Source organism: Tachypleus tridentatus, chromosome 6 (assembly GCF_004210375.1).
Source record: "Tachypleus tridentatus isolate NWPU-2018 chromosome 6, ASM421037v1, whole genome shotgun sequence".
Taxonomy (NCBI): domain Eukaryota; kingdom Metazoa; phylum Arthropoda; class Merostomata; order Xiphosura; family Limulidae; genus Tachypleus; species Tachypleus tridentatus.
The window spans coordinates 149,281,095-149,300,154 of record NC_134830.1 but is presented as its reverse complement, the minus strand read 5'-3'; the positions used below and the strand labels follow the sequence as shown (position 1 = coordinate 149,300,154).

The window sequence follows — 19,060 nt, the reverse complement described above, 5'->3', positions numbered from 1 at the left end:
CTTTCATAATGAATAAAACTTATTATAGTGAAGCTTTCATAATGAATAAAACTTGTTATAGTGAAGCTTTCATAATGAATAAAACTTATTATAGTGAAGCTTTCATAATGAATAAAACTTATTTTAGTGAAGCTTTCATAATGAATAAAACTTATTGTAGTAAAGCTTTCATAATGAATAAAACTTATTTTAGTGAAGCTTTCATAATGAATAAAACTTATTATAGTGAAGCTTTCATAATGAATAAAACTTATTATAGTGAAGCTTTCATAATGAATAAAACTTATTATAGTGAAGCTTTCATAATGAATAAAACTTATTGTAGTGAAGCTTTCATAATGAATAAAACTTATTGTAGTGAAGCTTTTATAATGAATAAAACTTGTTATAGTGAAGCTTTCATAATGAATAAAACTTATAGTGAAGCTTTCATAATGAATAAAACTTATTATAGTGAAGCTTTCATAATGAATAAAACTTATTATAGTGAAGCTTTTATAATGAATAAAACTTATTGTAGTGAAGCTTTATAATGAATAAAACTTGTTATAGTGAAGCTTTCATAATGAATAAAACTTATTATAGTGAAGCTTTCATAATGAATAAAACTTATTATAGTGAAGCTTTCATAATGAATAAAACTTATTATAGTGAAGCTTTCATAATGAATAAAACTTATTTTAGTGAAGCTTTCATAATGAATAAAACTTATTATAGTGAAGCTTTCATAATGAATAAACCTTATTATAGTGAAGCTTTCATAATGAATAAAACTTATTATAGTGAAGCTTTCATAATGAATAAAACTTATTTTAGTGAAGCTTTCATAATGAATAAAACTTATTATAGTGAAGCTTTCATAATGAATAAACCTTATTATAGTGAAGCTTTCATAATGAATAAAACTTATTATAGTGAAGCTTTCATAATGAATAAAACTTATAATGAAGCTTTCATAATGAATAAAACTTATTATAGTGAAGCTTTCATAATGAACAAAACTTATTATAGTGAAGCTTTCATAATGAATAAAACTTATTATAGTGAAGCTTTCATAATGAATAAAACTTATTTTAGTGAAGCTTTCATAATGAATAAAACTTGTTATAGTGAAGCTTTCATAATGAATAAAACTTATTATAGTGAAGCTTTCATAATGAATAAAACTTATTATAGTGAAGCTTTCATAATGAATAAAACTTATTATAGTGGAGCTTTCATAATGAATAAAACTTATTATAGTGAAGCTTTCATAATGAATAAAACTTGTTATAGTGAAGCTTTCATAATGAATAAAACTTATTATAGTGAAGCTTTCATAATGAATAAAACTTATTTTAGTGAAGCTTTCATAATGAATAAAACTTATTGTAGTAAAGCTTTCATAATGAATAAAACTTATTATAGTGAAGCTTTCATAATGAATAAAACTTATTTTAGTGAAGCTTTCATAATGAATAAAACTTATTGTAGTAAAGCTTTCATAATGAATAAAACTTATTATAGTGAAGCTTTCATAATGAATAAAACTTATTATAGTGAAGCTTTCATAATGAATAAAACTTATTATAGTGAAGCTTTCATAATGAATAAAACTTATTATAGTGAAGCTTTCATAATGAATAAAACTTATTATAGTGAAGCTTTCATAATGAATAAAACTTATTATAGTGAAGCTTTCATAATGAATAAAACTTATTGTAGTGAAGCTTTCATAATGAATAAAACTTATTGTAGTGAAGCTTTTATAATGAATAAAACTTGTTATAGTGAAGCTTTCATAATGAATAAAACTTATAGTGAAGCTTTCATAATGAATAAAACTTATTATAGTGAAGCTTTCATAATGAATAAAACTTATTATAGTGAAGCTTTATAATGAATAAAACTTATTGTAGTGAAGCTTTATAATGAATAAAACTTGTTATAGTGAAGCTTTCATAATGAATAAAACTTATTATAGTGAAGCTTTCATAATGAATAAAACTTATTATAGTGAAGCTTTCATAATGAATAAAACTTATTATAGTGAAGCTTTCATAATGAATAAAACTTATTTTAGTGAAGCTTTCATAATGAATAAAACTTATTATAGTGAAGCTTTCATAATGAATAAAACTTATTATAGTGAAGCTTTCATAATGAATAAAACTTATTGTAGTGAAGCTTTCATAATGAATAAAACTTGTTATAGTGAAGCTTTCATAATGAATAAAACTTATAGTGAAGCTTTCATAATGAATAAAACTTATTATAGTGAAGCTTTCATAATGAATAAAACTTATTATAGTGAAGCTTTTATAATGAATAAAACTTATTGTAGTGAAGCTTTTATACTGAATAAAACTTGTTATAGTGAAGCTTTCATAATGAATAAAACTTATTATAGTGAAGCTTTCATAATGAATAAAACTTATTGTAGTAAAGCTTTCATAATGAATAAAACTTATTTTAGTGAAGCTTTCATAATGAATAAAACTTATTATAGTGAAGCTTTCATAATGAATAAAACTTGTTATAGTGAAGCTTTCATAATGAATAAAACTTATAGTGAAGCTTTCATAATGAATAAAACTTATTATAGTAAAGCTTTCATAATGAATAAAACTTATTGTAGTAAAGCTTTCATAATGAATAAAACTTATTTTAGTGAAGCTTTCATAATGAATAAAACTTATTATAGTGAAGCTTTCATAATGAATAAAACTTATTATAGTGAAGCTTTCATAATGAATAAAACTTATTATAGTGAAGCTTTCATAATGAATAAAACTTATTGTAGTGAAGCTTTCATAATGAATAAAACTTATTGTAGTGAAGCTTTCATAATGAATAAAACTTATTGTAGTGAAGCTTTTATAATGAATAAAACTTGTTATAGTGAAGCTTTCATAATGAATAAAACTTATAGTGAAGCTTTCATAATGAATAAAACTTATTATAGTGAAGCTTTCATAATGAATAAAACTTATTATAGTGAAGCTTTTATAATGAATAAAACTTATTGTAGTGAAGCTTTTATAATGAATAAAACTTGTTATAGTGAAGCTTTCATAATAAATAAAACTTATTATAGTGAAGCTTTCATAATGAATAAAACTTATTATAGTGAAGCTTTCATAATGAATAAAACTTATTATAGTGAAGCTTTCATAATGAATAAAACTTATTTTAGTGAAGCTTTCATAATGAATAAAACTTATTATAGTGAAGCTTTCATAATGAATAAAACTTATTGTAGTGAAGCTTTTATAATGAATAAAACTTGTTATAGTGAAGCTTTCATAATGAATAAAACTTATAGTGAAGCTTTCATAATGAATAAAACTTATTATAGTGAAGCTTTCATAATGAATAAAACTTATTATAGTGAAGCTTTTATAATGAATAAAACTTATTGTAGTGAAGCTTTTATACTGAATAAAACTTGTTATAGTGAAGCTTTCATAATGAATAAAACTTATTATAGTGAAGCTTTCATAATGAATAAAATTTATTATAGTGAAGCTTTCATAATGAATAAAACTTATTATAGTGAAGCTTTCATAATGAATAAAACTTATTGCAGTGAAGCTTTCATAATGAATAAAACTTATTATAGTGAAGCTTTCATAATGAATAAAACTTATTGTAGTGAAGCTTTCATAATGAATAAAACTTGTTATAGTGAAGCTTTCATAATGAATAAAACTTATTATAGTGAAGCTTTCATAATGAATAAAACTTATTATAGTGAAGCTTTCATAATGAATAAAACTTATTATAGTGAAGCTTTCATAATGAATAAAACTTATTATAGTGAAGCTTTCATAATGAATAAAACTTATTGTAGTGAAGCTTTCATAATGAATAAAACTTATTATAGTAAGGTTTCATAATGAATAAAACTTATTATAGTGAAGCTTTCATAATGAATAAAACTTATTGTAGTGAAGCTTTCATAATGAATAAAACTTATTGTAGTGAAGCTTTTATAATGAATAAAACTTGTTATAGTGAAGCTTTCATAATGAATAAAACTTATAGTGAAGCTTTCATAATGAATAAAACTTATTATAGTGAAGCTTTCATAATGAATAAAACTTATTATAGTGAAGCTTTCATAATGAATAAAACTTATTGTAGTGAAGCTTTCATAATGAATAAAACTTGTTATAGTGACGCTTTCATAATGAATAAAACTTATTATAGTGAAGCTTTCATAATGAATAAAACTTATTATAGTGAAGCTTTCATAATGAATAAAACTTATTATAGTGAAGCTTTCATAATGAATAAAACTTATTTTAGTGAAGCTTTCATAATGAATAAAACTTATTATAGTGAAGCTTTCATAATGAATAAAACTTATTGTAGTGAAGCTTTCATAATGAATAAAACTTATTATAGTGAAGCTTTCATAATGAATAAAACTTATTATAGTGAAGCTTTCATAATGAATAAAACTTATAGTGAAGCTTTCATAATGAATAAAACTTATTATAGTGAAGCTTTCATAATGAATAAAACTTATTATAGTGAAGCTTTTATAATGAATAAAACTTATTGTAGTGAAGCTTTTATAATGAATAAAACTTGTTATAGTGAAGCTTTCATAATGAATAAAACTTATTATAGTGAAGCTTTTATAATGAATAAAACTTATTGTAGTAAAGCTTTCATAATGAATAAAACTTATTTTAGTGAAGCTTTCATAATGAATAAAACTTATTATAGTGAAGCTTTCATAATGAATAAAACTTGTTATAGTGAAGCTTTCATAATGAATAAAACTTATAGTGAAGCTTTCATAATGAATAAAACTTATTATAGTGAAGCTTTCATAATGAATAAAACTTATTATAGTGAAGCTTTCATAATGAATAAAACTTATTATAGTGAAGCTTTCATAATGAATAAAACTTATTGTAGTGAAGCTTTCATAATGAATAAAACTTATTGTAGTGAAGCTTTCATAATGAATAAAACTTATTGTAGTGAAGCTTTCATAATGAATAAAACTTATTATAGTGAAGCTTTCATAATGAATAAAACTTATAGTGAAGCTTTCATAATGAATAAAACTTATTATAGTGAAGCTTTCATAATGAATAAAACTTATTATAGTGAAGCTTTTATAATGAATAAAACTTATTGTAGTGAAGCTTTCATAATGAATAAAACTTATTATAGTGAAGCTTTCATAATAAATAAAACTTATTATAGTGAAGCTTTCATAATGAATAAAACTTATTATAGTGAAGCTTTCATAATGAATAAAACTTATTATAGTGAAGCTTTCATAATGAATAAAACTTATTTTAGTGAAGCTTTCATAATGAATAAAACTTATTATAGTGAAGCTTTCATAATGAATAAAACTTATTGTAGTGAAGCTTTCATAATGAATAAAACTTATTGTAGTGAAGCTTTTATAATGAATAAAACTTGTTATAGTGAAGCTTTCATAATGAATAAAACTTATAGTGAAGCTTTCATAATGAATAAAACTTATTATAGTGAAGCTTTCATAATGAATAAAACTTATTATAGTGAAGCTTTTATAATGAATAAAACTTATTGTAGTGAAGCTTTTATACTGAATAAAACTTGTTATAGTGAAGCTTTCATAATGAATAAAACTTATTATAGTGAAGCTTTCATAATGAATAAAATTTATTATAGTGAAGCTTTCATAATGAATAAAACTTATTATAGTGAAGCTTTCATAATGAATAAAACTTATTGCAGTGAAGCTTTCATAATGAATAAAACTTATTATAGTGAAGCTTTCATAATGAATAAAACTTATTGTAGTGAAGCTTTCATAATGAATAAAACTTGTTATAGTGAAGCTTTCATAATGAATAAAACTTATTATAGTGTAGCTTTCATAATGAATAAAACTTATTATAGTGAAGCTTTCATAATGAATAAAACTTATTATAGTGAAGCTTTCATAATGAATAAAACTTATTATAGTGAAGCTTTCATAATGAATAAAACTTATTGTAGTGAAGCTTTCATAATGAATAAAACTTATTATAGTAAGGTTTCATAATGAATAAAACTTATTATAGTGAAGCTTTCATAATGAATAAAACTTATTGTAGTGAAGCTTTCATAATGAATAAAACTTATTATAGTGAAGCTTTCATAAGGAATACAACTTATTTTAGTGAAGCTTTCATAATGAATAAAACTTATTATAGTGAAGCTTTCATAATGAATAAAACTTATAATAGTGAAGCTTTCATAATGAATAAAACTTATTGTAGTGAAGCTTTCATAATGAATAAAACTTATTATAGTGAAGCTTTCATAATGAATAAAACTTATTATAGTGAAGCTTTCATAATGAATAAAACTTATTGCAGTGAAGCTTTCATAATGAATAAAACTTATTGTAGTGAAGCTTTCATAATGAATAAAACTTATTGTAGTGAAGCTTTCATAATGAATAAAACTTATTGTAGTGAAGCTTTCATAATGAATAAAACTTATTGTAGTGAAGCTTTCATAATGAATAAAACTTATTGTAGTGAAGCTTTCATAATGAATAAAACTTATTATAGTGAAGCTTTCATAATGAATAAAACTTATTTTAGTGAAGCTTTCATAATGAATAAAACTTATTATAGTGAAGCTTTCATAATGAATAAAACTTATTATAGTGAAGCTTTCATAATGAATAAAACTTATTATAGTGAAGCTTTCATAATGAATAAAACTTATTGTAGTGAAGCTTTCATAATGAATAAAAGTAATGCTGGCTTGGTCCACTCTTCTCCAAATATATTGATTTTGTTACTTCTTAAGTTCTTAGAGAGTTTTGTTTTCACTATATCACATTCTGTCGTTTGTTGGCTTATAACATTTTGAAAAATAATTGTAGTTTTTGTGCCTGTCTTATCTGAAGAATCACATTGTAAGCTTGTGATAAGTTTTACAATAGAAGTATGGTACTGTTTATAGAAGCTCGTGTTTAGTAATTTGCACGCTGTCCTAGGAATTTAGTTTTCATCTAATTGTCGTATTACCGTACTACATTACAGGAAAATATGTAAATATTGATATATTTCTCCTTCTTATTCCAATGCTTCATTATTTCAGCAAACCGTCGAAGTGCTGTGGAGAGATTAGAAGAAACTAAAGCTTTTTATGTAAAGTCAGGCCAAGTGCTAGACTCGAAGCAACAGGTTCGTCACAGCAGTCACCTGCAGATACTGTCCAAACCGCACGTGGGTCATCTGGCATGTGGTTTGAGACGAGAACGTTACACCAATACTTTATGTTATAGAAGGAACACAGAGCGTGAGACAAGTTTACAGAATCACGAGAAATATTCTTGCCAGTCTGCAGACTTCATTCAGTACAGTTTAAATAGGAACTTGAAGAAACTTCCAGAACTAAGAGAGAACAAATTATTATTGAAAACAGACCGTTCAAGAAAATCGACAACAGTAACGCATTCTTCGGCTTTGAACGTTTCTGTAGTTCTAGCCTCAATGGACAGAATGCTGCTAGGTGGAGCTGTTAAAGTACTGGATACTTCACATCGAAAATCTTCCCTGTCATTTGGGGCTGATTCATGTAAATTGCCAGCAGTTGTTCAACCTGGAGTTATGCCGGGAGATGGAAGTTCTCAGTTTGGTTCTTCTAATATGCAACCTCGTGAGTGTTCTCAAAGCTGTGAATTCCAACATCCAAACAGTGAGAACGTTACCGACGAAGAAAATCTGAATGATGAACTCAACGAATTGAATTCTAGCTGCATTGGGATGAACGGAGAAGACGGGAAGTTCTGTTCCAGCAACCTTGGCGTTCGAAGACGACCCATTTTACGGTCCAAGTCTGACGTGAGTGGGTTTTCTTTCTCAAGAGACCGATCAGAACTTTCCAGTAAGAGGAGCAGCCGAGACAGTGCAGAACTTGAGCGGTTCTTTGATACAATGGGGCTGGATGCAAGTGTGTGGAAAAACATAATATATGATCCACAATCCTCATCTCCCACATGTTTTCTTAATGTAGGTGGCGCCACCTTCTCAGATGACCACCAGTCTCAAGCGTGCAGTGAATATTCCAGCATAGATAGCCACAAAGGTGACGCTGGAAAAGAAATTGAGCAACTGAATAGGCCTAAAGGAACTTCAATTGTAGAGAAGAATGCTCGTGTTATAAAATGGTTGTGCGGCTGCAGAAGAGCGTTAGATAACACAGGGTGTTAAGTGTCATATCTCTACAACCATTATCTTGTTTTTTACTAAATTTTTTTCATATATTTATGTTGTCGTCACACATAATTCAGGTCCGTTTCAAAATATTTTTATTAATTTATATTTCACTGTTTTTATTTTTTCGAGAACAATGTAATGTGCACGTTTATGTGAATTATCTGAGGTGTTGTATATAATAGTAACCTGATTTTATGCAACTGACTATAGGTAAAATACAAAAACCAGAACTGTTAGTAATTCACATACAAACAATATAATAATAAGTTTTCATTTCGCAATAGCTTATTAGCCTTCTACTTAAATATAATTTATATTTAATTAACATCTGGTGAAACATCTGGTGTTTCACAAGATGGTATGAAACTTGCATAAGTAATACACTTTACAACTTGCATAAGTAATACACTTTACAACTTGCATAAGTAATACACTTTACAAATAGAAGTATTGTTTTTCTTGTTACTATTAACCGTTAAGTTATGTAACTTATGATGAAACACAAGTATATGAAACATAGTATTTTATTATCAAAGATTAAGTGTATTGGATTACATAAGTCATGGTTATAGGAATAATTAAAGGTATAAAAGATACTATACATAAATGTAACGTAGGTAGTGACATCTACTGGTAATGATTGAAGGTATAAAAGATACTACATACAAATGTAACGTAGGTAGTGACATCTACTGGTTATGAATGATTGAAGGTATAAAAGATACTACATATACATGTAATTTAGGTAGTGACATCTACTGGTAATGAATGATTGAAGGTGTAAAAGATACTACATATAAATGTAATTTAGGTAGTGACATCTACTGGTAATTAAACTCAAAATGTATTTATATTCTGAGACTAGCTATTAATTTTATAAACATTGAAGATTTTAAATTGGTGAAAGCATTTCAATGAAAACAGTGATGTCAACATTATAAGATTGTTGTATATGGTGAACATTATATTGACCACAGTTTTATCAGAATCATCCAGAGGTTGTGTCTTTAGACCACTCTCTGGTATATTAATGTCTGGTTTATCAGAACCATCCAGAGATTGTGTCTTTAGACAACTCTGTGGTCTTCACGATATCAGTTGCTACCTTACCGTGGCTGTTGGACAAACAGAGATTCCTTACATTTCATAGACGTGATTAGATTCTCCTAGAAAATGTTTTTCTGTGTTTTAAATATATCTGTGATACCAATAACTAACAAAGCGTTCTCGTGCGAGACTTCGGCTACTGAATTAGAAGTCTTTGTGTAGAATATTCGTGTTATATACAGAGATACAATTCTCTCTCTCCATGATAAATGCTTTTTTTCTACATGTGTAACAGAATTTTTCTGTACCAATGTTTATCATGCTTTGTGTTTCTGAATTAGAAAGATTAAGAATTTCTTGCACGTGCAGTCTTTCAGGTTGTTACCGGTAATTTACACTTCTCATAAGAATTGTGTGCAAAATGTAAACATACTGTGTATTTCAAAATGTAAACATACTGTGTATTTCAAAATGTAAACATACTGTGTATTTCTGCCTTATGTTAATAAGTAGACAGAATGCAGTTATTTGCTCTAAAACCACTTTAATATTTAACAGGTTAAAGAGTTCTCCAGTTTGAAAGATGCAGGCACGATCCACGGGTTGACTCTCAGAGGGAATATTTATTTTCAGCTGCCCGTGTCGTGTTGTGTCTTTCACGTAGACACTTTAGCCCCTCCTTGTTGCGGGCTATGCAGCAGTTAGCTGGGGTTTAATCTCTGGCATCCCTTTGAAAGGAAATGGGTCACTATTGTCATCCTCCTGTGCCACTGTAACTAGAGTTGACAAGCACTGGCTTTATGTACATACCTTATAAAGGCACGGCAAAGATTTACCTAACTTTTGTAACACAATAAAATAGTTGACTCCTTCAGTTGTCTTTTCACAATATGGCCATTTTAGCAAAGACATTTTAACTGTAAAGTTTGGTCTTACACGAAAACAATATTTCTATAAATTGAATTTCTTAAAAACATTTTATTCCAGTAATTTGATTCATAGGAATCTAGTGTTCAAGAATGAGAGTTTTTATATGAGCACTTCACTGAAATACACACTGACACAACATGAGCACTTCACTGAAATACACACTGACACAACATGAGCACTTCACCGAAATTCTCACTGACACAACATGAGCACTTCACCGAAATACACACTGACACAACATGAGCACTTCACCGAAATACACACTGACACAACATGAGCACTTCACCGAAATTCTCACTGACACAACATGAGCACTTCACCGAAATACACACTGACACAACATGAGCACTTCACCGAAATTCTCACTGACACAACATGAGCACTTCACCGAAATACACACTGACACAACATGATCACTTCACCGAAATACACACTGACACAACATGAGCACTTCACCGAAATTCTCACTGACACAACATGAGCACTTCACCGAAATACACACTGACACAACATGAGCACTTCACCGAAATACACACTGACACAACATGAGCACTTCACCGAAATACACACTGACACAACATGAGCACTTCACCGAAATTCTCACTGACACAACATGAGCACTTCACCAAAATATACACTGGCACAAGGTAATTTACGTTATGTATAAATGTGGTAAAGTAAACATGATTGTGTGTTGTCACCAGGACACCTGACTGAAGTAAACATGATTATGTATTGTCACAAGTTTTTATGAAGCTAAAGTTGAGATACAAAGTCTTTATTATGTAGATCGGGTGTAACTTGTGAAAACTGAAATGTAATGTTACAAAGTGACAGAAAAACTGTTTATTTTTGTCTAAACTTTATTCATCTGTTTGAGGTTCTTGAAGGTCTAAACTTAAAGTTCTTTAATATATATATACTAAATACACTGCCTATATCAGCAACTACTACAGTTATTTGTAATGTATATTTAACTGGTTCACTTCTAGCTCTGAAAATAAACTGCTCACAAATGAGGTGCTTTGAAACTGAAAATGCTTTAATTTTTTTCCAGATATTGATATGCTATTGTCATAATAAAGTTTGTTTGGTTAGTGTTGAAATTATATAATTGTTTGTTTTTAAGTAGAGCTGAGGTCAGACTGTGTATTGTACGTGAGAGAAAGGGTTTAATGTGAAGGATTCTGTTGTCCACTGACATTAATGTTATCAGCATGACACAGACATGTCACACACATTGTGCTTTTGAAAGCTTGGAAGGATTGATGGAGATTATAAGAACACTAAAAATCCATATTTAGACTGTAATTATAATACTTTGGAATGTGATGGTGCACAACTTGTGCAGGAGTGTGGAGGTACACAGAATATACAGGAGTGTAAGAGTGGACAACACGTCCACGTAGTTATCGATGATCTACAGTAGAATACTGCAGTATGTTGCTTCATGAAGGCTGATGATTTATCCTCTGCTCTGTGGGTTACGTTTTTAAACAGACGGACAGTTACAATTAACTTTTTGTTGGTGAAACGTTGGATCAAAACTCCAAATAAACAAGCACCAGAAATAGCTGAGAAGGTTGATAAACCTTGTTATTTATTTCATTTCCATGAAAATCGGTTGTGCAAAAGTTTGGTTGTTTGTTGTTAGCCAACAAAAACTGATGTCATTATATATAGATAAAAACTCAAGAAAGGAGTTAATTATTGAAAAAATCGGGTGGGTGGGTAATAATGGAGCTGCACGACCGTAACATTGTTAATGGTTTTAATATCCTAAATTTACGTAATTCAAACAATATCGTGAGTAAGCAATGCCAACCGTGGGGCGCGCGTGTATCCGATTCGATTTTATTACTTAAGTTCTCTATCAACCTACCTTCAAATTGAAATTCTTTTAGACAAAATTGGAGTAAATTAACCTTGGATGTGACCAAATACACCAATTGAAAGGATTTGACTGTAATTAGATGTCAAATGGGTTAAGAGATGACGGACATACGAGCTTAAAGATTATACATGAAGGAAAAGAAATCTATTTAGATATTTGTTCGATAAACATGACGTTAATACGTTTTTAATATAGTAAAAAGCATCAACTTGAATTTTATATGAAATGTTTAGGTGTTTACATTAACTTATTAGCACCGAAACAAAACCAACTGAAAGTCGCACTGTTCTTAGTAGAAAGAAATCACAAATTTAAAACCATAAAAAGTGACAAAAATACGTTTAACAAATTCAAAATTGTATTTCATTTAACCTATATTCAACTAATATAAATAGTAGTTATTGTAAGTCAATTAAAGCACTCTACTTAAGGCAAATAATTAATATTATTGTGTCGATCATAGCTTGATGGGTACAGCGCTCGTCTCGCAATTCGAAGGTTAAAATCAACTTGCACCGAACGTATTCGCCCTATCAACTTACGGTGTTATAATGTGCTAAAAAAGTAACTGGGTTAGAGACGGCTAGGGTAAATATTCCTCGTGCAGTTTTAAAATAAATCAAACTAATATGAATGGCCAATTGAAGTTCTGGAGTTAGGTAAACGGGAAATTATGTATAATAAGATAACATGAATTGTCTTTCGTTATTCAACGTTGGATTTAAATTTCTTATGTTTCTCGCCATAAGATAAAATAACATTAATCATATAAATACAGTCAAAATGATTTAAATATTTGAGTAACATTTATAGATTACAAAACATTTTATTTAATATTTTTTAAGATTTATTTTTATCTTTACTTGGATTACATTAAATGCACGGACAGAACAAAGCTTAATATTCCCAAGATAGATATTTGTTGTTTGCGTGAAACTTCATAATGATACGTTTGTGTTCTTCTCACCTAGGCAATCGGAACAGGAATTTTAGCGTTATAAGGCCTTAAAGTTATAAGTTAGTAAGCGGTTAGTTTATAAGCTTACGACATCAAACTACTTGGTTCGATATCCCGCAGTGGACAGACCTCGATATGACTTTGCTCTGAAACAAGCAAACTGGCTGATACGTGATGATGCGAAACCTACTTGAAGTAAAAAATGTATCCCAAACACGGCTGGTATGGATTTTAAAACTTAAGTTAAAATAATGTACAGAAAAACGTTTAGACCTTCTTAGGTCATCTTCAGGGTAAGTGACAAACACACTTCAAATGAAGTTAACAAACGGTGTAGAAACGTTATTTTATGTTCCTACGTAAAGATGGCGCTAGCATACAAATAATGAATGTAATATGGACAGGTGTACGTACATGTTTTTTTGTTTTGTTTGTTTGGAAATTTCGCACAAAGCTACTCGAGGGCTATCTGTGCTAGCCGTCCCTAATTTAGCAGTGTAAGACTAGAGGGAAGGCAGCTAGTCATCACCATCCACCGCCAACTCTTGGGCTACTTTTTACCAACGAATAGTGGAATTGATCATCATATTATACACCCCCACGATTTTCGGATTACGAGTCGCACGCCTTACGCGTTAGGCCATGCCGGGCCACGTACGTGTGACAAAATGTATATTACAAAATAGCTTGTTTTTGATATATAAAAATATTAAAAACCTCTAGTTTCTCACTGTTAATATAACGGTTGATACCTAATAAGGTTAACTTCATTTTAACGTAATATAAATGACCTGCCATAACAGCTTAACTGTTTTCGAATTATACTCAACCGATAAAATACTTTAATTCATACTACGTTCGAAATGTTTCCCTAATAAGAACAGGATTATTGTAAACAATATAATTGTATTTTCTTATAGCGTGTTAACTATTAGTACTTGAGACTTAAACACGATAAGTTATTTTGGACAAAATAAAACTCCGAATATAACTACATGGGCCGATGAAAGCATAACGGCACGTTCGATTTTTTGTTTTGCTTTGTTTTTTTAATTTTGCGCAAAACTACACGAGAGCTATCTACGCTAGCCATCTCTAATTTAGCAGTGTACGACTAGAGGGAAGGTAGCTAGTCATCACCACCAACTATTGGGCTACTCTTTTACCACCGAATGGTGGGATTGACCGTAACTTTATATCGCCCCCCACGGTTGAAAGGGCAAGCATGTTTGGTTCCAGGGGATTCGAACCCACAATCATCAGATTACGAGTCGAGCGCCTTAACCCACCTGGCTGTATCGGGTCCGCCACGTTCGAAATGAACAGTTCTGTGGTGGACTAGAGTAGTTGACTTATTAAGTGAAAATAGTGGATAAAAATACCAATGTCATAATATGTTAATTTAAACGATTTTAGAAGGATCTATTACGAACAGATTAGTCCTACTTTATGCAAGTTGTTCACAGCTTTCATTTGGTATTTCTGTTACTTAAGAATACGATAGTTTCTTTTTATTTTGTTATAATATGAAGTAAAACAGGCCCGGAATGGCCAAGCGTATTAAGGCGTTCGACTCGTAATCTGAGGGTCGTGGATTCGAATCCCGGCCGCACCAAACATGTTCGCCCTTTCAGCCGTGAGGGCGTTATAATGTGCGGTCAATCCCACTATTCGTTGGTAAAAGAGTAGCCCAAGAGTTGGCGGTGGGTGGTGATGACTAGCTGCCTTCCCGCTAGTCTTACACCGCTAAATTAGGGACGATTAGCGCAAATAGCCCTCGAATAGCTTTGCCCGAATTTTAACAAACAAACAATGAAGTAAAACAAGGTTCAGATAATGTAGTGACGTAAACGGAATGCTGTATGTAAAAATAAGAGATTATTTCATTAGTGGTGACGCTTGAAATTCTTTTACGTGGGATTAAACTAATCCACGAGACTTTTTTTCCTGTTTGTTACTTGTGTTTTTATTTATTGCTCAGTTATAAAAATATTATCCAGTTATGATTGGTTTTGATCGAAAGTTTCCAATAGACGAGTTTTGGATGTACACATCTAAAGCTTCATTACAATAAGAGTTTTGTGTCTCACTAACACCAAACTAAGAGCGTGCGTTTGCCCTATTCGATTTTATTATTCGTCATCATCTCTACTAGTCCACTCTCTAATTAAAATTCTTTTAGTCGGGAATGGAGTGTTTGACGTGGTCAATTATCAGGTCATCCCTTAAGTAATGTCCGATTTTAGGTTCAGAAAAAGAGAGAGGATTTTAAACACTTTTAGTGTTATTTAATCAACAATGTATGTTCCATTATTATTAATTGCTTCCTGCCAACGATTCACAAGCTTCTGAATGTCACTTTTATAAAATTATTGGAGTTTGGAGGAAAATAATGTTGAGAGGGTAGTTTTGACATCTTCATGTTTCCAAGCTATTTTACATCAAGATAGTTCTGCAAACTTCGGAATAGATGATAATCAGATGGGACAAGGTCTGGAGAATAAGGAAGATGTGGAAGTTTTTCCAGTCTAGCTCTTCAATCTTTACAGATGTGATCCTTGCTGTATGAGGCCGTGCATTATCCTGGTGTTACACAACATCTTTACAACTGATCAAAGCAGGCCTCTTTTCTTTCAGTGCAAACTTTGACCGCTCTAACTGTTGACAATAGAAGTCTTATGTAATCGTTACATTAATAGCAGCAATTCAAAGTGAATCACATAAACAATATCCAACCGAAAGATTAACAAGACTTTCCTAGGGTGGTGGTCCATTTTGGGCTGTGCTTTAGCCAGTTTAACTGCACTGAGCCATTGTCTGCGGCGCTTAATATGTTTACAATACATTCATTTTTTACCTCTTGTCACTAATCTGTCCAATAAAGGTGAGTTACGTTCATAAGAGTGCAGAAACGTGAAAATGTCCACTCTTGTTCTAAGGTTGGCATTTTCCAAGTTTTGACACCTTTCCAAGCTGTTACAGATGACGGTGAACTGTTGAATGGATTGGATTAAGCTTCTGTGCTAGTTCTTCAACTGTTACAGCACAATCTTCATCAAGTGTAGCCAGCAGCAAGTCATCATTAAACTCAACAGGACGACCTGAATGTGGCGCATCACTTAATCTGTAGTCACCTGATCTGAACTTCTAAAACCAACATTTTCTTTCATTGAGAGACTCTACACCATAAACACCTTGAATGTTTTGTGTAGTTTCTGCTGCACTATTACCTTTTTTAAACTCATCAAGCATTATAAACCTAATGTGCTCCTAAGTCACATCCATCTTAATAAGGGTTTATTTAATTAATGATTTGAAAAGTGGAGCTGTTGGGTTCGTTTCTTTTGTCTGAATATTTTTATACACGTCCTACTACATATTTTAGTCATTAAAACCTTCTACAAACACAGAAATGATGATGGACTTTCTGTATTAGATTTTCGGACATTACTTATGGGATGACCTGATACATCTCTCGAAAGGGTTTGATCTCCTAAGTACAAACCTATAATTAGATCTCAAATGAGTCAAGGGATGTCGCATTTATGAGCTACAAGTTTGTACTTGAACAACAACACAAAACTCGGAGCTGTTCTGTGAGTCGCGACCAATAAAAAAGCACTGAAATTCCTTTTTTGTTTTGAATTTCGCGCAAAGCTACACGAGGGCTATCTGCGCTAGCCGTCCCTAATTTAGCAGTGGAGAGGGAAGGCAGCTAGTCATCACCACCCACCGCCAACTTTTGGGCTACTCTTTTACCAACGAATAGTGGGATTGACCGTAACATTAATAATGCCCTCACGGCTGAAAGAGCGACCATGTTTGGTGCGACGGGAATTCGAACTCGCGACCCTCAGATTACGAATCCAACGCCTTAACCCACCTGGCCATGCCGAGCCAGCACTGAAATAACTATGTGTGTGTGTTTTCTTACATCAGGCTATCTGCTGAGTCCACCGATGGGAATCGAACCCTTGATTTTACCGTTATAAATCCGTAGACTTCCCGCTGTACCAACGGGGGACAAAATAACAGTGAGTTACTTTAAAAAGAGTAATTTTTTCTGAATGAAAAACTGTACAAATGTCCTGTAATGGCTTTATCCAAAGCCTGATATCTGAGAATATTGAAGTGGATATCATTATAATGTAAGTTGGAATATCCACAAGGTTAACAAAATAGACATCAATTAATTTTACTTTTTGTATTATATTTTTTAATCCTATATAGTCTAGATTTAGAATGTAATGTTAGAAATATAACAGGCCTCACATAATATCTTATGATAAACACAATTATGCTTCGCCAACTTTTAAAAGGCATTCAACCATAAAAATAGTTATATTACTACAGCAGAGGGTGGGACGTCACAACGTGTTAATAAAACAATTTTCACCTTACAACGCGTTTTGTTTGTTTGGAATTAAGCATAAAGTACACAATGGACTCTGCCCACAGCGGGTATCGAAACCCAGTTTTTAGCGGTGTGAATCCGTAGACGTACTGCTCTGTTACTGGGGGACAAAATAGCACGTTAAATAAAAAGGTTCAATATTCCTATATAAAGAAGTAAACTTAAGTTTACATTATGTGACATATTATAAATCTTATTTTTAAAATGAGAAGCAAGTGTCAACTATTTTGATTTTTTTTATTAGTTCCAAATTTCAGTTATGTAATTAGAATATTTATACGCTATTTATCATATCACGTTACGACACTTCCTTTGTAATTAGGTTGATAGTTCTATGTTGTGACAAATTTAGGTTTCCAGGAAACGTTTATGCCAACAATATAAATTAGATATGGCAAAGCCGTCAGAGTGATAAATAGAAACTAAAATAAATTCAATTTTTTATAATAAAATATTCAAAATAAGCGTCTGTACAAATGTGAATTAGTTTGTCCTAACGACCTATTGACAGTATACCGTTTCCTGCCTCTTTGGTAAAGTTAACAAATAACTTCTGGTACACAGTGAGTGAGCATGAACAAGTCTTTTTATTAACAAAACGCCAACTTCCGGATGTTTCATACGAATTTGGTAATGACTTAAGTTAAAGGTTGTTCAACTTTTGTTGATGTCCGCTAAGTTAATAATAGAAATAATTATTGTTATAACGGTATGTGAAAAATATGTACTTTTATGTAATTGTTTTATATATATATAATGCCAAATTGTTAACGCATCTCTGTATACAATAAAACGATTGAGATTTCAAAGAATACCATTAAATTTTAAGCGTAATCTTTTTGTCTTACAGTTTTGCAAACTTCAAGGATATTTCAATGAAATATTATTTTAAAGTACATTTTAAAAATATAAAAATGTAACTAAGAATACTAAATGTGTTTGGTTAAAATTATTAATTTTTGTTACGTGATATTTTTTTTTGAAACCAAAATAAACTATAAGAAAGCAAATATTATTACATCTCACAATATAATAAAACTTTCGATTTCATAATATTTTAGAAAAATATATAATGAACTGTCGTCTGGTTTTCCAATTCAGTCAGTTGGCATTGGCTGAATACACCTTTTTTATACATCAGCCGTGAGTTTGATATAAACTTAAGTAATAGTAGCACAAAAGGCCGTAACAATATCCTAAACACAAATGTTGTTATGAACGGGCGGGAAAAGGCAGTAAATACATTTCTTCCTCTATTGTTGTGTGAACTTTTTTATGATCCAATATTCTGCAATAATAAAATTATAAATATTTTTCAATGAATTATGTTATAAAAACAAATAATATTATATTGTACGCCATGACAAGTTTTAGCTCATGCATTAGGCTTAGGTCAAATGCTGGGCGTTAACAGCCGTGACACTTGTTGCGTTAAACCTAATTTTCAAACTATAAATCCAGACGTAATATTCTGGAAGAGTTTCGTTCACAGTTACAGTTTGCGATTTTAAAACAATATGTATCATTTAGGCTTAGATAATTCAAATTCTACAGATGTCGTTTGGTTATATAGTCTGTTAATAGACTGTTAAATTCATAGAAGC

At 30.5% G+C, this 19,060-nt stretch overlaps 2 protein-coding genes across 2 annotated transcripts in view; both read left to right on the top strand.

The window, feature by feature from the left end:
* LOC143253995 (uncharacterized) overlaps window positions 1–11,228 on the top strand; it is a 40,703-nt gene extending 29,475 nt beyond the window's left edge. The window contains exon 2 of the mRNA XM_076508690.1: window positions 7,093–11,228. Within this exon, the coding sequence (XP_076364805.1) occupies window positions 7,488–8,207 (720 nt within the window). The 5' untranslated portion in view covers window positions 7,093–7,487 and the 3' untranslated portion in view covers window positions 8,208–11,228. The remainder of the gene's footprint in view (window positions 1–7,092) is intronic.
* The window catches only part of LOC143253993 (sushi, von Willebrand factor type A, EGF and pentraxin domain-containing protein 1-like), a 113,700-nt gene that overhangs the window by 35,836 nt on the left and 58,804 nt on the right, over window positions 1–19,060 (top strand). The gene's annotated exons all lie outside the window — the stretch shown is intronic.